The following is a 20,732-nucleotide window of genomic DNA, read 5'->3' as shown; positions in this document are numbered from 1 at the left end:
TTTGCTGCCTTCTTCAGATAAAAAAAGTTAACTCTCTGGTTTTTAAACTATGTATATGTAAGTTGCATATTTGGGTATGGGCGGTTGTATAATAGAGAATTTTTTTTTCTAAATTGTTATGTTGAATTAAAGCTTCACAAACCAAAAGCCAAAACACACCGAGTCAAGCTGGAAAAACTTCCAAGAAGGCTTTTATAATGAATGCTCCAATGTCTGGGTTGTAGTATGATGAGTCAGTGGAGACGGAAGGAGCAGAATGAGATGTTTGGCAAAGCTAGAGCTGAGGGAGCAGGAAGACGACGGACTGATGTCTGAGGCTTGGCTAATGTGGAGTGAAACCAGAGTGAAAGCAGGTAGGCAGGTGGAAGTTACAGTAGTGGAACTGGAATGGGAACGCAGAGCTAGGCTGGCAGGTGATGTCATTAAGAAGCCTAAAAGCAAGAAAGCAGAATTAGACAGAATTAGATGCACATACACACCCACACACACATGCACAAAACTGACTGAACTGAGTATCTCTTTTAGCCTACAGTAGTTGGCAGAACAATCTGGTGGGAATGACTGTAGAGCCATGATAGATCTCCTGTGGGGTGGTGATTAATGGGCTACAGGTGTGTATGCTGATCGAAGCAAAGCAAGAAATGCAGGAAACTAAGAAGCCACACCTCCATGCAGAAACACACTTTTTTAAAAATTCCTCAGTTTGTACATTCTTAATATCTTTCCTCAGTTCTTCTCTTCATATCTTTTTCCTCTTAGACCAACAGGAGAGGCAGAGGGAGAGACATGATGGAAAAGGAGTTCAGGGTAGGAGTATAATGTAATATTCTTGCTTCTGTGGTGTGGTAAGTTTATCTATAATAATAATAATAATACATATACATATACATATATACATACATACTTTCATGCATTTGATGTGAAATGAAGACAAACAAGGGCTAACAATAAAGCAAATCTATAAAGATTAGTTTTCAACAGCCACTTGAAACAAAGCACTAATTCTGCCAGCTTTACAGGCTGAATGAGGCTCTTCCAAAGTTCCAAAGAGCTACAATCTTAAAAGCATTGTTGCCTCTGGATTTCAAATCCAGATAAGATGATTGGAAAGGTTCACCATTTGAATAAGGTCTCAGCAGCCCTGACATATATAATATAGGTGCCTGACCATATGTAATTAGCTTATGTGGTTAGGCTTAACACAAATGTACAGCTGTGTATCATCAGCATAGTAATGATAGGATTGCTATGCTATGGTTTAAGTTGTTACTTAGATTACATTTGGTCCAAGGACTGAACCTCGGTGGACCCCGAGGGAAGGAGGAGCAGATTTAGACATAGCTATTAATATGAATTCAGAATTGTCTGTCAGATATGATGAAACCCATGTGAGAGTAGTGCCAGAGATGTGACACATGTAAATAATTTGTCAGTTACAATGTCATGACCATTGGTGCCAAAGGCTGCAGAGAAGCAAAACTAAAATTAAATATTATAATTGAATAGGAAAATCATTGGTAATGTTTTGATGCGTGCTCAATCATCCAGGTAAGTAAATCTCCAAAGGTTGATTCTGTTCATCTGGACGTAGCGTTTTCAGTGGGAGAAACGTTTCATCACTCATCCGAGTGACTTCTTCACTCTCAGCTGACTGCAGGTTTCCCCAATCTTATAAACAGTGCATTTGCATAATGACTGAAAATAGCACTGCTGGAGGAACAATGGGCTGGGAGGTCAATTCCTTCATCATAATTATACAAATTCTCATGACCGTTGATCAACAACCACTGATCAAAGGCCACTTATCAATGGCCATGTATACCATTCACAGAGAGTTTGGAAATGGCTGCAATCACAGCATTGTAAGATGGTGACAGATGTACCCTTAGGCCCCCTCCTCGATTCAGAGATGGTCTTTCCCTTTTCACGTAAATGACCTCCTTGACTCCGCGCTCAAACCAGCATTCCTCCCTGTTGAGGATGTGCACATCCTCATCACTGAAAGAGTGTCCACTGGCCTGTAGGTGTAAATAGACTGCAAAGTCCTGGCCTGACGAGGTAGCTCTTCTGTGTTGTGCCATCCGCTTCGCCACAGGTTGTTTGGTTTCCCCGATGTATAAATCCTGGCAATCCTCCTGACACTTAACAGTGTTAAGTGTCTGTTTGTGTTGGGAGACCCGATCCTAGGGGTGGACAAATTTTTGGTGCAGCGTGTTTTGGGGTTTAAAAGCCACAGAGACACAGTGTTTAGAAAAAATGCGTGTCAGCTGTTCTGATACTCCTGACACACACGGGATCACAGGTTTTCGCTTAGGAACAGAATCAATCTTTGGAGATGTAATGTTTAAAAAATATGGCATCATCTGTCAGTTGTTTTGTTAGCTCAATCCCTGCTGTATTTGTTTTTTTTTTGTTTTTGTTTTTGTTTTTTTTAGATGCCATATTAAGGAAACAATAGTCATTACACTAAAACATGCTGGGTATATTATTAAATTAAATTCACATCATAGCAGAATGTAATAAGATACATATACTGTATTTTTAAATCACACTGGTATACACATGGACAGTGAAAGGCAGAAAGTTCCTTTTCAGCCATGCAGCTGATCATCTTGAAAAACTGAAACTTGCTCATAGAAAGGAACATCTAGGTAGAGTTCTCCTCTTGCCATGGTTTGTATATTCCAACAGTGTTTCACACCTCTCCTTGATTATAGCTCCTTCAGAATGTTTCCTATCTCCTTTCTTCTCTCTCCTCCAGATGCAGTTTAAGAATCCTTCAACCTGGCATAACTGAGATTGATTTCCGGGTCACAGACAGGAGTACGACGGCTGAGAGGAGAGACAAAAAACAGAGAAAAAACAAAAGCCCACAGAAGGGGGCTACAAGACAGACATTGAATTTACAGGGAGAAAAAGAGTTCAGTGAGAAAACAAAGTGAGAGGTACAGGGCTAAAAATGAAATCTGATTTCTAGTGTCAAATTCTGCATCACTCCAAACTGTAAAGCTCAAATATACAGTTAAATTAGCAATAAAGCACAAATCATTATTTGAGTATATACTCAAGGTATTCTGTTTAATTATTCTTATACAATTTGTTTACCTAAGGGTTAATTGTTTCAACCTGCAGTATTTTCCAATAATGTGGCTCTAGTGGCTCTGTGAATCTTCAACTGGGAAAAGCTATCAAGCTGGATATTTCAGGAGACTACATTCTGTGTTTACCTTTAGTCAGACACAAAAGCAAATGTTTAAAATGGAAAATCAGAGAGCTGTCACTACTTGCCCAGCTGCTGATACTGTTTTGTCTGAGTCATAGTTTCTTTCTCTCGCTAGTATGAGCTATAGAGCCATAGTGGGCGCGTGGATGGAAAACAGCCATGTTGAAATTATCCTTCAAAGTCACTCAGTGACTCGTTTGGGATGTTTGAGCTTCACTGTGCAGAATGATGTACTGCAGAGTTTGACACTCAAATGCTCTTTTTTACATCCGTCGGCTGAAAGTGGAAAGTTTCTCCTAAGTTCACCTAAAATGTGACTTTTGGTGAACTTTTAATGCCTGAAGGAGTTCAGCTTGACTGATGAATGCTTGCATATTCATAGGTTCTGAATTTTTTAGTCAGGTGGAGGTGTAAATGCCATTTTAAAAATTTCTAACTAGCTATGTGAAGATTTTTAATGTAAAAATATCCGACAAAAATGACCATTTTAAGTGCATTGGGTGTTCTTATACAGGTAATCCTCAGTAGCTTCTTGGGGGAAATGTTTTGGGAATTCTTCCAACAAGTGGGTCTAATCTTATCTCACGAATAAAAAAGATAACATAAAATAACAATAAATAATTTATCTATCAATCCTCCAGTAAAATCTCTTGCAATTTTTTTGGACAGAATCAGCTTATCGCCCCTGCATTTTTACTTTTTAAATCTTATATCAGGCTACATGTTGCTCTGTAGTCCTGCAATCCTTGTATAGTGCAGTTGTAATCACTGTTGATTGCATGCAGTTTCTGCAGGTGTCAGTATGACTGTAGCCGGTAGGAGGGACTTGATGCTCCAACTTCTCATTTTGTGTCTCTCTGCTCTCTAGCCAGTCGTCCTGGTCCTGCTTGGAGAGAGGCGACGACGACATCAGAAGCACGGCATTAAGGGGAACACCATGCATCGTGTGCTGTCAAGACGAGTGGACGCTCACATTTTTTCGCTTTGTTGTTTTTGATTTGCGTTATTTTTGTTGCGTCTTTTCTTTCTTTCCTCCCCTCCTCCTCCTTTTCACCCAATCTCTGACGCGCAAGGACACTACAGCATCCATCCACGGCAGAAACGCTCGCATAGAGCATCCTCTGTATAGACGCACCAACCATCCTCCTCCTTCCTTCCTCCCACTCTCCTGCTCTTCTCTTTTGTCGTTCTGTTCTAACCCAGAGGACATCGGGACCTCTTCTATTTCCCCACTTTGCCCGGAGACATGGATCTATGGTTTCATTCGATCCGGATTTGCTGGTGGAGGGTTTTGTTTCTGATGAGCATTTTCCAGGACTATCTGAGCTCCATGCTGGACTGCCCGCCGACCTGCAGCTGCTCTCAAACAGAGATCTTTTGCAATAAGTCCGACAACGGCAGGTTTTTCCCTTTACTCGCCCTGCAAGATACTGGGAGCAATGGGACCAGCGTTGACATAGCGGAGTTATTCAAAAACATCACCTCTATGTAAGTACATTGTACGGATTGTGCCGTGCGTTTCGGAATCATTGATTGATCCCATTCCCTGTATGTTGCTTTCTTTGCATTGATCCGACTTGTTGGCTGATATTTTTTTTAATTCTTAGACTTTTTACACTTCTATTGGTCTCCTTAATGCCCAAAGATCCCCAAGCCATATTTGATAAATGGTCTTGAATGGAGGGTAAATGCGCTTGTTTTCCCTCACGTGCCCAATTAGTCAAATCACTTGCAGCTTAGCAATAAATTGCTCGGTCTTGAACCTGGGCAATGAATGTCGAATGTGTCTCTCCCCCCATCCCTAGTGTGTCCCCATAAAGTTGCTCCTCCGCAGCGGCACCGCAGGCCTACACGTCCAAATGACAGAAGGATGTTGCGGAGAACCTCACATCACCCATCCGCTTGATTTCCGTCGTCATGTACAGCAACTGTTCTGACAGATTGTGCTAAATGAAACAGAAGTAAATGGCGCAGTAAGGTCAACCAGTTACATTTTGAGCCCGCATCCTCTGAGAACGACGCGACCTGACAAACTTTATTGTGTCCAGATTATGCGGAGCGGATTGGGATGTGAAAACGTCACTTGTGGCTTTTTCTCTCCTTTCCACAGAGATGGACATGCAGAAATATTGGTTTCATAAAGGCTTTGCTCAAAACAGAGGCGCTATGTATGATGACGGCAGACTACCCCCCCTCCTCCCTCTCCTCTCCACCACCACCCACCCACACACCCCCAGAAGTACATTCTCATTCTGCATCCTACACCCCCTCGCTCTCCTCTCTCTCCCTCTTTCTCTCTCGCTCTCTTTCCCTGGCATCGATCCTCCCTGCTAACATCAAAGCTTTCTTTCTTGAAAAGTCAGGGGAGGAAGAAAAAAAAGCCGAGCTCGGGCCTTAAATAAGACCTCTGGTGTCGATGAAGCTGATTTGCATATAAAGTAAACATCTCCCGTTAACGCACTGGAATTCCCCGCACGGTTTCCTCCGCGTCGTCTTACGCCACAAAGGACTTTTGCTGTCATCAGTTTTGGTATCCCGTTTACCCTTTATCCGTCTGAGGCAGACAACTTATTTTGTGACACGGTTCATCGCTTCCCCGTGCCGCTAGAGGGTAGCCTGGTACCCTCTATAATCTGGGAATCAAGTGCTGTCTTTACAACACAGGAGTCATTTACGTGACTGTTTTATCGGGGGTACTTTTTCTGTAAGGAATAAGCACAGGTTTAAAGCTCGGCTGTATTAAAAGGAAAGGAAGGAAGAAAGGGTCAGAGTTCACGGCGCACTAGTGATTAGTGTGACCCTCGAGTGACCCTCGTATAAAGATTTCCTTGCCGTGAAACCTGCTCGTTTCACATTTATCTCTCCTCTCATCCACTGAAGTCAACAACCTCTTAGATTGCCAGTTAAAAATGCCAAATATTCAGTTCATACCAAGCACAAAGTCACGCATTGATCGACTTTTTTGCCTTTGAGAAAACCTAATGCAACTGACCCAGGACTAATTGTGCATTTCATGGCCCCTGGCCAGCTGGCGGCTTTTTTTTTTTGGCTGCTCAGTATGGATGGCAACCTCCACTAGCACCACCAGCAGCTCAGTAACAGCATATCAGCATATACTGCCCAGTGTCACATGAGCTAACACGTCTGATTTAGCTGTGCATTCACACCACGCAGCAACAATAATTAGCTATTTAATATATAGTAATTACTTTGTATTCAAAGATTGTAATCATTTATGTTAAAATGCTACAGCACAATCATTTATAGCATCTCTACAAACATGTATTACCATAAATGATGTTCAAAGCTCAATGCTAATTTATTATCTGGCCAGAAGGTGTGACCTTAAAAAATAGTAACTGGTGCATTGTAATAAAGAGCACTCAGAGACTGGGGCCACATAAAATCCACGATCCCTTCTCTTTGCAAGTGGGGAGATACATGTGTTTTGATGACATGAATTCTATTTCATTCATCTCAGGAAATATTCAGAGGTGAGGGGACAATTTATGGAGATAGAAAGCTAGAGTGAGGGCTCCTAGCTGGAACTGTGGAGGGGATGGGTGGGTGATTGGCCAGCCAAAGAAAACTGCCAAGTCCAGATAATAGTTTTCCCAGTTCTCGCACATTAGAAATTCATCACAAGAGGCATCACTGCTTGAAGTGGATAAGATAAGGCCTTGCTGTTATGCTTGAGGGGGAAAAATGGTTCTCTGAGAGCAGCTGAAGCATTTGACGGGTTTGTGTAAGTGTGGCTCTGAGCACAGGTGCGTATTTGTTTTCAAAATCCAATCAGCTTTTCCACCTCGAGTGATGACATTTGGTCTCATTTTGTTTTGTTTGTTTCTTCTTTTTTTCTTTCTTTTTTTGCTGAAAGTGTGGTTTGTAAAGGAGAGGCTAAAGTGTCGGACCAATCTCTATGGTCATTACTGCGCTGTCAAACTGCTAAACGTCTCCAATGTATACTTGGAGAAAAATCACCCTTGCAACCTCCCCATCTCTTGCGTACTTAAGCTGATCCTTAAATTCAACAATGCATCCATGCAATCACTGTCATTACTGGAGTTGTTGCAAAGCGCTGAACTAAAGCCGTATTTCACGGCAGACATTTTGGCTTGTAATTGCAGGAAAAGAACAGACTTCAGTTATATTAATGATGCGTGCATTGCACTTAGAGATGATCCTGGTATTGTGCATGCTGGCTGACTAGGACAGCTTATAGGAACCTGTATTGTAAATGGATAATTAACGATGTCTTTAATTCCATGGACGCTTGTCCTGCTGTGGCACAAAATGTCCGTTGTGAAAAAAATCTTTCAATCAGTTTGCCACTGTGAAGGTAAAAGTGTGAAAGGTCCATCTTTGATTGTGTGATAGTAATCAACCTATGATCTTGCTGCAGTTTCAATGGTAGTAGAAACGTATTCCCAGTCTTAGTTACAAACAGTTCATTAAGATATGAAAATGATATGAAAATGAAAACCGCAAAGCCCTAAAGTGCTGAAATGTGATGTCTGCTGTGCACAAGATAAAAGCACATCATCTGAAGATTTTTTTTGAAGCATCCGCTTTAACGAAACCGTTGGTATGATCTGAAATTTTACAGATAATTACCAAGTTCCCTATATCTGTTTGCAGTGTTCAAGTGTAGCATTTTACAATTTTCTACTTCACTTACTTAAACATGAGGGGAGAAAGGTAATGTTTTCCAGATTCTCAAAATGTAGTTTAAAGTTGAACTGCTTTTATATGGGTTTATGGCACTGTACTGTATTTTGCATGTCTTAATCCTGTACGGGTTTAGTATTTGTCCAATTCAAACATCTTTAAAGACATATAGCACATGTAGATTAAATAAGACGGCTCTGGTGTGTAGAAAAAACCTACAAAAAGATTTTTTTAAAAACCAATTTGACTCTTTCTCCTCTGTTAAAACAAAACTCTGCATATTTTTGTATTTTTGGCTTAAAAACTGTATAAATAGAGGTACTTCATTGAAACTTCAATTGTCAGTGAATAGTGATGAGCAATTTTAAAGTCAACCACCTAATTCTGTTTTAGTTCTCCTTTAGCCCATCTTTAGACACCTTCAAGTACAACCAAGACCTTTGTGTGTCCTGTGGTACCTGATACTGGGATCCTGGCAGCAAATAATTTCCCATGGGGTGAAACCCAGCAATTAAGATGTGGTTAAAATACAATCTTTCGACTTGATAGAGTTTTACAAAAATATTCCACGAACTGTGTAGGAATTAAAAAATTTTATGCACACGGCCTCATTTTCAGATGCTCAAGTATAATTGACAAACTAGCTAAATCTCGTTTCTTCCCATGAAATACTCTGCCAGGCCATTACTGTGGCCACATTCAGTTGCTGCCTTTTGGTGGGTCTCTCTGTGTTTAGTTTGGCATGTTTGGGTTGAGATCTGGTGTGTGACTTGGTCTTTGGAGAAGATTCCATTTCTTTGCCTTTAGAAACTCATAGAGTGCTTTTGCAGTATGCTTTGAATCATTACCCATTTGTACTGTGAAGCACTTTCCAATCAGTTTTGCAGCATTTGACTGATTCCGAGAAGAGAGGATAGCCCTGTACATTTCAGAAATCAACTGTTTTCTTTAATATGCAATAAACACTATTGACCTCCACTGCCAGGCCTCCACACTCCACTCGCTGTACTTTTCTCTTCCAATCATTCTGGTACAAGCCAATCTTGGTTGTCCAACAATTTTCTTGGACACGTTTTCCTGGTGAAGTCTAATCTGGCCTTCATGTTCTTGGGTGTAACCAGTGGTTTCATCTTTGTTGTAAGCCTTTTGTATTTCTATTCATGAAGACTGTCCTGATTGTAGACTTTGACCCTTGAGCATGTCCTTGATTTGGCTATCTCATCCACTTGAGTTATCTTATGGTCTTTTGGATTTGTTGGTTTTGCAGAGCTGGCCAGTGCAATGGAAAATGGCCTGCATTTGTATAGCGCTTTTACTAGTCCCCCCTAGGGACCCCAAAGCACTTTACACACCCAGTCATCCACCCATTCACACACACATTCACACACTGGTGGAGACAAGCTACAGTTGCTTCTTTTTAAGAATGTACCAGATTGATTTGATCTCTCCTAACCTTTTTGCTATCTCTCTGGTAGGCTTCTTTTGGTTTTTCAGTAAATGATGGCTTCCTTGCCTTGTATTGACAGTTTTTTGGACCTGATATTGAGAGTTCCAGTGAAAAACGAAATGCAAGTTCAACACTCGAAATCAATTCTACATCTCTTATCTCCTTAACTATTCCTGGATTTGTAAGAGAACAGGCCACACCTGGCCTTCATGGTTTTTTTTATTTTATTTATTCAGTTACTTATCTTAGTATCTTAACAGATCTCATTTTAAGTAGTGTAGAGGCCTGGTTATTGTCGTGGTTGATTTGTGTGCCTAGAACTGTTCCTGAACAGTTTTTTCAATGTGTTGGGGTGCATCGTCTACCTTGGCAGACTATTGACTTGTAGTGTTGTAGTGTACCATTAACTGGCTGGGACCCACCCAAGGGTCCTAAATAGAACATATCTTTGTAATTGTGGGATTTTTCTTTTTTCTTTTTTTTTTTTTTTGAGATTGCAATTTTCCATTAGAAGCTGCATATTACGCAGTGATTGAGAACGCGTTCCTATGGCACAATTGTGATACCATTTTTTATTGGAGGTCGAGACTATAAAGCTGATAAACTGTGTATAATTGAATTTCTTCACAAAATAGCAGCAAAAATCCCTTCAGTTTTTCATGGATAGGTTTCAAACATCCACACGGAGATTTAAAACGTGTAATATTTGTTTTAATGTCACACCATATCATGATGTCTTATGATGTCATTCAAATGCACATTTTATGATGGGTTTTTGTTTTTATTGCTGGCAGTCATGTTGTCTCGTGTGAACGTAAAAAATCCAACATCCTCTATTTGCCTTTGAAATGAGAAGCCTCTTCCACAAGTATTATAGCATCAGCTTCTTTAATGTCAACTCTTTCTTCAATCAAAGAGATTTATGTGGATTGTAAAATTGCCATCTGTTTATCTGCAAACAAACTGAGAGTCCCGCACTCTTAAATGATTTACTGTTTATCTGCTTTGCAAAATGCAGCTTGAAGTTTATCGTTTAATATCTCTGAAATCTATAGGAATGTGTGTAGTCTCATTTTCAAAGTCGAAAGCCCTTCCATCATAATGTTGTGTTTATCTTTATTAATCTCGTTACTTGCAGCAGGGGTCACTTTTAAATGTAATAAGCTGCCATCTCCAGTATTTATTTAAAAACTTTATGTGGATACTGCCTTCTTACTTTTTCAGTTTTTAAAACAGCATGGCTCAGCTTTAAACTATCGATCTTTGGACAACTTCAAGTACACATTTTCTATGAAACCAGCTTACAGATGCTGCCAAAGAAACCTGAATTATACAGCAAGGTCTGCTCAGGTGGCTTGTGTAGGCTGCAAGTGTCCCCTGGTTCAGACACTGTGTGTTACTGCATTACATAAACTCAGCGTTTTCTCTACCTCTTGTAGCTCATGTGCAGCCCACAGACTGTGTAACTGTAGCCAATAGCAACTTCAGTCCAGATATATCCGCTACAGAGATCTTGTGTAAGGCTTCTGAATGGGAATTTGATAAGTGAACATTTGTAGATTTTTATTGAAATCGTTACAAGTGGAGTATGTTCTGTTCAGCTGAGCTTTTGGAGTATCAGTTGAACCCATATTGAAAAAGATCTTGTACATTGAATCACCTGTTTTGAGGGGCACTCCAGCATTTTAGGGTTTGGCTTTCCATTATGTTGGAGGACTTAAAGAATGATTAAAATCAAAATCATAAGCAACGATCTACTAAATTTTAGCTTGTACTACTAGTTTAGCTCCAGAAATAGTAGAACATCCGTTTCCCATATTACAATTTCCTATTATGTTTCATTAGACCTTTGCTAAATGTCGTGTCTCTGCTTCCAGACTTACTGACATTTAATATTTGTCTCAACATTATTATATCAGCTTTCACATTCTGCTTGTATCTCGTTGTGAGGAGTAAAGTAATTTTTAAAAAATGGATAGAAAAGAATGTTTTTATAAAGTTTGCATTTTTTTGTCATGGTCAGTGCATTAGGACTAAACGTTTAAAGCAGTTTGTCCCAAATCATTTGGTACAAGACATCAGTTGTTTATCACCTGTGAGCTGCTAATACCATAGACGCTTGTAGGTGCTCAAAAAAGGTAAATGCTCAGCACCCACACCCAAAAACCACAATCTGCATCACTAGGTAATATAAACATTTGAAACAAAAAAGAAGGTGTACATCTTAGCAACATAAGAAATTTACAGGAAAGATCAACACATGCACACTACAGATTGTTCTCAAGTTAGCGCAAGCCTGAAATTGATCTGTTTACAGGATATGATAGGGCAGTTTGTATGAGTTTCACTACTTTGGTGGTTCCAAAGTTTTCACCCTGCCACATTCACAGAACTGCAACCTGTAGCTATTAGGGTTATGTTATGCTGATTTTAAGAAAAAATGTATAATTTCCTTAATTTTATATTTTAATATTTAACTGGATTAACTATTACAGTAATAATAGTTAATAATTAGTTAGTAATATTTTTTTACTTTAGTGATATATACCACAAGTTTATTTTTCAGCCTTGCAGCTCAATTTAAAGAAGTAGCATTAGTAAAAGATAAGAACAATATCCATGATGGGAAACATGAGAACTAACAGGAAATCAAATGACGTTTTAGACATTTTATAATGTTGTCTGCTTTATTTTATAAAAGCACCCTTGAATACTACAGTTGATGAGTTTCAGATGTTTTAAAAATTACTTTATATTTATGTCTGTTTGGAAAATGGTAGATGACTACCTGTTTCCAAGATGCAGTAAGCTGGAACAAATGTCATAGGGGTTTATAACTCCCTGTAATACGGAATGTCAGATGTATGCAGTGGCGTAGAACGGTACACACCTTCCTTCTCACTGAGAAACTCCTACCTTCCTTCCCCTCCTTAATTCTGTCATATTTATTCATTACCTTTGGACGTTACTCCTCTTTACCCACTTCTTTCTCTTTGTTTTCTTTGTGTTGTGATGTTTTGATGTCTGTTTTTCTGATGCCCAGTTCACCTGACTCTGGTTGTAATTTTGATTTATTTTTCTTTGTCATGATCATATTTCACTTTGAGGTTTCCATAATATTGATTTTGTTTTATTATTTAGGACTGAGAATCATTTTACAAGCTTGCTGAGGCTTCTCTTTGTGATCTGTGTTGGTATAATTTGAACACACAGTTAAATTCTGCCTAAACTTCTGTTATTAGCATATGAAGAACAATGAGCAGAGATTTACACCTGACACCAGCCTTGGAAATCTACTCAGCAAATATCACACTGTATTATATTACCGCACCATTTCTGCACCGTTACTCCCGATTTCTTCGCAAAGTGGTTGATTCATTGACTCATGATTCAACAGTTGATTTTTAAAATATACATATTAGCATGTATTCTTTAGGCTTACTACTTATTCCCAAACCTTCCTTTCTCCAACCTTTGTTTTATATTACATAAATTAGGCAAAATTATATGAATTTAAAATATTATATGAATTGTTAAATATACTGCGTACATTGTTTATTTAAATACAATAAATAAAATAAAATAAATAAACTGTGCAGTATGGAGAAGAGAAGACAGAAATGTGATATCTGAGTCTTAAAAAAAGTAAAGCAAAAGTACTCTTACGTCATTTTCCGTAATATTAACTACACTTTTTTTTTATTACCATTTGAAAATAACCATGACGATTTAATGAATCACTACAGGGGTCTCGCTTAATACAGTTCCTGGCCACACTCTAGACACAAAATTTCACAATTACAAGGATCAAAGTATAAGTACAAAATAACAGAAAAAATGATCACAAAAACTACTAAATTAAGCTCTTACAGTATAACAGTGTGCTTGCTGTTGTAGAGGTGTATAATATTGCTGGCAATGTTCTAAATGGCTTTAATTCCCCACTGCAAAACAAGGCTGTGCATGTCCAAGACTAGTTTGTTTTCAGTTAAGATAACTGCTATCACCTGAATAAGAATCTATCATGGATTTTTTTTTATCAAGTCTCTTTAAAAATAAAGTCACGTGACTGCTGATGATCCTCTGCAGTGTTTGTTTGTTTGTTTGTTTGTTTTGTTTTTGCAAGCAACATTAAGAAGATTGCAATATACCTTCAATTGGGTTTGGGGCTGACACTATCCCAGCTGACACTGATCAAGAGTCTTGGGTCCAGTCTGGACACATTGTCATCTCACCCTTCATGCTCAAATCCACACCTGCACCCATTTTTTTTCAACATGCATATCTTTGCACTTTGGGAGCAAACTGGACAACCCAGAGAAAACCCACACAGACGGAGGACGAACATGCTAACTTCATACACGTAGGCCCAAGGCATGTTAGGACCCTGAGCTAAACCATTGCAAATGGTCAATATCGAGATTTGCTTTTTGGTGTTTAAAACAGACGCACAAAAAACGGTGCATAATAAGTGGCCTGGTGTTTGATTTAAGAGGCTGCAATCTGCGCACTCAGCTACAAAAATAACTTCAGTATTTTAAAAGCAATTGCTGCAGTGGCTGCAGCACTCGGTGAAAGTACAGTAGCTGCAGCATAGATGCAACAAGGAGGACATTTTGTCTTCTTTTCACAAGGGGCCCATTCAGATTATTGCTCTGTCATCAGCTATGAAATGTCAAATGAAGCTGTTTGCTTTGGGGGTTTAGGTGATCTGACAACCTTTAAAAAATCTTTTTATACCTTCAGGCCTGCTGTATGATCATCAGCGTCATTACCATTGATGCTGTTTAACCACCCAGGGCAGAGTTGCTAACACACGTCCTGCCAATTGGTCCTTACGATACAGACCCCCTGCTGCCTCCGCATTGCGAGGCTCACCTCAGGCAGTGCACGACAGGCTCCTCTGTTATAAGCATATCATCAAGTTTGCATGAGCCTGTCTTTGTGGAAAGTAGGTCACGGCTGCCATCTGAGAATTGGGAGGAGAGAGCGGCGCTTTCGTTCAGATCCTCTGCATGCAGAGTTTCTGTGAGAAGACCCGGCCATGTGGCTGACCCAGCTTCTCCCACGCCCCCACCACCTCAACTCCGGCATCTGCAGGCAGCCCTTGCGCCTTAAAAGATGCATACTAATGAAGCACCTTCCCCCGCTTTAACAATCAAAAGATGCATTGAGGATAGAGGGGTGAAAAAATACTGAAGGCTCTGCTGTTTTAGCCAGGATTAGAAAAACCCTTTAAAGCCTTGCAGCAGCGTTCCAGAGGCTTTCTGTTGACATTTAGTTGAGCTTCTGTTTTCTATACAGCAGATTATGATTCAGTGTCACCACTGTGTGCAACAGTTTATGATGTCAAACTTGTGAGATCATCTCTCTACCTATTTAAACTGAAATTTGTTCCAAAGTGGTATTTTTTCCCCCTTTTTTTTAAATCAGTTTACATGCACTGCTTTTTGCTGTTTTATTTGTTCCTAAGGTTGCTTTGTGAATGATCACTTGTAAGGAACGCTTATCAAGCACCTGCTCCTCTCAGATATCTACTTATGAACACAAGACAAGTCAGTTTTATGTCTAATTAGGTAACATGAGCTTTACTGAAGCTTTATTACAGTTAATCATGTTTAAACATGGTATCTGCAGGCTTAGTGAAGCTACATTGAAAGCAGCATTACTGCTAATTCCTTCTTCTGCGTGATATTGATGGATGATTCATAGTGTGGGGAGTTTGTGTGATGGTGGTGGCTTGGAAACTGTCTTTTTTACTCTCTGTCTCTCTCCTCTCTCCTTGGTACTTCTCTAACCAAAACCCCACACACACACACACACACGCACACACACACACGCACACACACACACACACACACACACACACACACACACACACACACACACACCATTCATTTCCTTAGAGATAACCTCCTCCCAGGTGAGGATGTATGTCTGACCCTCGCAGTGTCCATCACAATGTGTCGGCTCCTGTAGAAATGCCACCTTCCTTCCTTTTCTCCCGGAACCCTAATAAGGCTTCTGCTTGTTATTCATGTGGGATGTTTAGTGTTTCAAAAAACATCAATCATGTATTATCAAGTAGGATGAGTCACCCCACTGTCCTCCATGTCAGCGATGACTGGCAGAGCTGTGTGAATAATGCAGCTGTCTCGATTCTCACTGAGCTTCAGCCATGTTGTCCTACACGGTGCGCATGTTGATGGGTGCTATTCAACACCATTCTCTCTCCTCTTTTGTGAAAAGGGAAACACTTATTATTACAAAGTTCTACTTTTAAAACAACTTCTTCATCTAAGTCCATATTTCATTCATCTGCTGTCCTATATCGTTTGAAATTTCACCCAGATGTGTCTAAGGAGATTCACTTGGAGGTTCGAGCTCATCTCAGCTTAATACTAGAGTAATCCTTATTTTAGTTATGTTTATTTTTTTGGCATTTTTAAGGCCACGGCATTTTGGTAAGCTCTAAATGGGCAAAATAGTTTTTTATTTTCATTACTTGTTGAGGACTTGTTGGCTCTTTTTTCCTGACAAAGCACACCAGTATATTACCGAGATAAGTGTGCAGTGAGGCGCCCTTTCCTGCCCGCATCTGTCCATCAGTTTTCTCTCTGCACAAAACAGTGAGATGTGTTGAAGGCAATATGTGTGCTAATGTTTGGTTGGTAAACACTCATAATGAATTATTGGCACTGCAATCTCGGCTGTTTAGCTTTGACTACCGACGTCATTGGCGGTAAGGACATAATAAAACACAGCAGCACAGATGTTCCCTCATATTTCCCACAGAGCAGAAGCATGCACCACAGCGGCTTCTTTTTATCGATCGCCTAAGATGGTCTGATATCTGTATTTGCTCTGTTCTGTAGAGTATCGGTATTGCACTATATCAAACTATTATGGACCTGGCACACCATTCCGCCATGCTCACCAGTTATTCTCAGTGAGCTGAAGGCTCGGTAGCCACCCAGGAGTTGAGTACCAAGAGGGTTTTTTTTAAGACCCCTGACAGTGCTTTGTGTGGAGGCTGATGAGAACACATTAAAAGTAAATGGCCCACTGAGACTCAGCTCTTCCTCCTCCTGGCTCCCTGTTGCTGTAATGACCTTGTTACTCCAATCAGAATATCACAGTCACTCTCCATCTTCTCTCTTGGACTTAAAAAACTCATCGTTTTAAGAAGCTCCTGACATCACCCTCTCTTAGTGCTGAATCACATTTCCTCTCTCATATTTATCTCCCTTCTCCAATATGCTCTCTTTTTGAAGCATAAAAACCCATAGCCGTTATTTTTGATATTCAGCTCCTTCAGTGGTTCCTGTCCCACACATACGCCAGTGTGACAAAAACTCTACAAATTAATAGAAGTTTGTGGATTTTGTTAAATTCAAGTGGAGCCAAGCTAGCTTGTATGCATAACTAATCTAGGTAGCTACTTGCACCTTCATCTCTATCAAATATGTCAGAATGTTATCTGTAATTCTCTGCAAGAAAGAAAACAAGTTTCTTTACTGTTAATCCTACCAAATTAATATATTATATATAGATAGATAAAAATCAGACTCTGAATTATGCTAAGCTACATTAGCCTGCTATTTCACTTGTAATAGTCATCAAATGTAGCGTAACCAATGTTATTGTGGCTCTATATAATTTTTTTAATCTAATTTTATTTTATTATTTTGATAAAAATAATTAAGACGTAGCCAAGCTTGTGTCTTCTCCTGTTAAGTTTAAGTTAAGTTAATTAAATCACACAAAGACAGAAAACAAGACACTTTCCTGTTAATAAGTAAATATTTTTTTCTTGGATAAAATGTGGCTTTCTTTTGTGAAAATGCTTCTAGAGATTACTTCATGTAAAAGACATCTTTTCCTTCAGGCTTTCTAAAACTGTTATGTTGATTTTTTTTTTTTAAATTGCACTGTAAAAAGATAATTTAAGGTTCTTTTATTTATTTATTTTTTGTTTATGTTTGTTTTTTATTTTAATACGATGAAATGTTACTAAAATGGAAAGCAAAAAGAATGATAGGGGATTTATTCAGGAAACTGCATCTCTCAAACTTGCCCTTTGTTATTTGCTTAGTAATCCGGATTATAGTTATTCAGTTGCATACCAAAATTATGAAATGAATTGGGAGGGAGAGCATTGCATTGTTGAAGGAGCTGAATGGACATATTTTTGCTGCTGCTATGACTCGGATTTTCTTTAGAGATGAAGAAGAATGTGAAAGCAGAGACTTCTGCATAAGGATGTCTGCTGAAAATTGTCTTGCACGTGATTAATAATCTGGGACATGGGATATCTGAATTAACAAACAACCTTGTAAGTGCAAATCCACTTATTATGTTATTTACTAGATGCCATTTATGCCAGATGATGCATGAACTTAATGTGGTGCAAAATGAACTATTATCAAGTGTATTTAAGATTTATTAGCGTGCATTTTTTTCCAAACAGTTGTCATTGATTATAGTGCAGAGCAGAATTGTGCATTGCTAAGTCAGTAACAGACAAACATTTAACAAATTTTGACCTCACGCAGCCATAATCAGGACACAAGAGATTTCAACAAATTTCATCATCCTGTATTTTATGCACTTCATGAAACACAGGGTCTGGTGTATAATTAATGAAAAATGCTGGGCTCCACATTATACAAGTCAATGTCAGTGGAGTCAACGGGGCTAAACAACAACAACAACAACAGCCGAGAATGCATACATTACCAGCAGCAGTGGCACCTGTGGGAATTGGATTAATTTAGGACTTTGGCAAAAAGCTAGCCTCCATGTGTAAAACTCGTGTCTTTTCTTTGATGAGACGTTGATGGAGGAACTGGACGGCACATCACTCCAGAGAAGTACCTTGCGTCTGCAGCTGTCTGTGTTTGACATTGTGAACTGTAGCTGCTCTTTTTTTTTTTTTTTTTTTCCCAGACGAAGTCATCACCTGTCAAGCATCACTAATGTGTTTATTGTTGCTGGAGAGATTGTCTCGGCTCCACAGAGAAACAGATTGTCAGCATTGTGCAGATTTCTGTTTCTGTGCATTGTTTTATTTTCTTACATATTTTTTCTACTTTTAATACAGTATAATATATAGGTGGACTGAAATATATATTAAAAATGCCAGAAAACCAGACTGCGTGACTTCCTTGTCATTTGGAGTTCATTTTGTTTTTCAGTTTTTCTGTCAACTTTCTGAAATGGTATTGCATCTTATTTGGAGTCGCTTTGCTTTTTCTTTGTTATTATGATTTATTTTTTTCAGTTGTTTTGTAGTAATGTGTGAGTTTTTTGTGTATTTCTATGATAATTCTACATTTTTTGTGGGTGTTTTGAGCCTTATTTGCAGTCACCTCACATATCTTGTTTTTTTTTTTTTTTTTGTGTTTGCTTGTTTGTTTTGTGACTTTACACCTAGAAGTTTAACATTCATAGACTCTGAATTGGGCTCCCCTGACACATTGTCCCCTGTTCAGTAATACATGCATTTGTATCACTCATGGCATGTTCAGTACCAGTTGTAAAACAAGCACACAGAGGTGACAGGAGACTGCCAAGGCTTCATGTCTGGAGGTAGACTGATGAAACGAGTCCTTAAGTTACCTTGTCTGGGTGGACAGATTAGAATTGGGCTCACGAACCCTCATTTTGATAAAATACTAAGTGTGTATTTTTGTAAAACAGTATGTGTACGCATGTGTCCGTGTGTGTGTGTGTGTGTGAGGGAGAGAGAGAGAGAGAGAGATTTCGTCTTAAAAGGAAGCAGGAAGGAAAATAGCAAACAAATCAAATATTCAACAACCTTGAGCCTCGTCTCTCCTTAGTTCCATCTCTTCTTCTAGAGGTAATTGGCTGACATTGTAGACTTGTGAGAGATTTGTAGTATGTGAGGACTAGATGTTATCACACTTCACATCTCAGTCAGAAAACAAGAAGACAAATTTGGGAGAAAGTTAACAAGAAACCTCTAAGACTTCCCTTTTTGCTCAGATTTCACTAAAGCTGAAAAAGGTGATGTTTATTGATTCAGCCAGAGAGTTGAAATTGTATAGGTGTTGCTTTTTTTTTTTTATTCATTGTGTATTGGGTGATAATGATGGAATTCTTCAGTCAAACATCAACAGTGTAAAGCACATCTATTTTGTAGTTCAGTTTGAGATATTAAGACGGAGCCTGTGCATGTGTCAGCCTCAATGATAAGTGCTAAGGATTACTGGGGCAGTTCTGAGAGATTTGATATATTATTGTTGCACACCAATAAATGTTTTTTAAAGTTCTGATTAAAAAAACAAGCATTTTGGTTTAAATTTAAATTGAAAAAAATTATCCATTATTTTTATTTTTACAATTTTTTTAGAAGCATGATTCACAGTTCAAAATAGGAATTGAGATTGTGCAGCCCCCCAGTTCTAACACTTAATGAAACAAGACATGAAACTAGCGCCCTTCCTCTTTTCTTTAAGCAAACCTTCTGATTGCCTGCTCCCTTGCAAAGAAGAGATTTAATCTGTGGAAAGGCGGAGCATCTTGAGCTGAGATTAGCAAAATACATGTGCATATGGCGACCTCATAATTTGAAACATCATCAATGTTTAAAATGAATACCCAGCATTGTAGCAATATACATGACGTGAATATAAATGAAACACCTTCCTGTTGTTGAAGAAATGGATCTTTGCTTTGTGGATTAAAAACCACTCTTGCACCTGTAATAATAGACAGTTTCTTTTAGATGTACACATTTCCCCTTGATTCCACTCTTTTTTTTTCACTAAGCTAATTAACTCATGGCTCTACTGCCACCAGTCAATTATAGAGTAGACAATAATTTCAGCATTTTTTCTTTCTTTTTTGCTACAAGCCTGCAATTAATTTAAAAGTACATTACTTAATAATTTGTTCCATTTTTGGACTGCCAAACTGCTTCTAAGGCTGGTGGAAATTGTATTGTTGATCTTTCAGTCTGCTGTGCATGCAACTTTAACTGTTTTTGAAGGGAAATAATCTTTTTCAACATTACCAGAATCAATAATAAAAAAGACACAAAAATCTGTAATAGAATATTGATGGCAGTTTTATAGTATTAGTGATCTGTATGAACTTTTATGGTAGTATAGGACCCATTGCAGGAACATTTAGTGATTAAGGAGCAGCTTATCCATTGTTTAATGTAAACATATGTTATATGAATTGGCCATACTGAAACAGACTACTTTTTGGGGAAAAAAGAATTGGTCTGATCAAATCTGGATGGACCTCTAATCTTGATAATCTCTTTTTAAGGTGAAACTTTAAATAACCCAAACCTTTGAATACAAAAAAATCGTTGATCTTCTTTTTTAAGTTTAGGTGATGATTGCACTGTGCTGCCTCTCT

General features: G+C 38.8%; 1 protein-coding gene across 4 annotated transcripts in view; it reads left to right on the top strand.

The window, feature by feature from the left end:
- The first annotated feature begins 721 nt into the window (after positions 1-721).
- ntrk3b (neurotrophic tyrosine kinase, receptor, type 3b) overlaps positions 722-20,732 on the top strand; it is a 236,105-nt gene continuing 216,094 nt past the window's right edge. For 3 of the 4 annotated variants that reach the window (XM_026174796.1, XM_026174786.1, XM_026174770.1), the window contains exon 1: positions 4,015-4,711. In XM_026174796.1, the coding sequence (XP_026030581.1) occupies positions 4,470-4,711 (242 nt within the window). In that variant the 5' untranslated portion in view covers positions 4,015-4,469. Of the gene's footprint in view, positions 808-2,761; positions 2,946-4,014; positions 4,712-20,732 lie in introns of those variants that run through there. The other variant, XM_026174777.1, reaches the window with a different exon arrangement.

Source organism: Astatotilapia calliptera, chromosome 1 (genome assembly GCF_900246225.1).
Source record: "Astatotilapia calliptera chromosome 1, fAstCal1.2, whole genome shotgun sequence".
In the NCBI taxonomy this organism is placed as follows: domain Eukaryota; kingdom Metazoa; phylum Chordata; class Actinopteri; order Cichliformes; family Cichlidae; genus Astatotilapia; species Astatotilapia calliptera.
The sequence above is the reverse complement of the archived record's forward strand: the minus strand, read 5'-3'. Positions and strand labels throughout refer to the sequence as shown.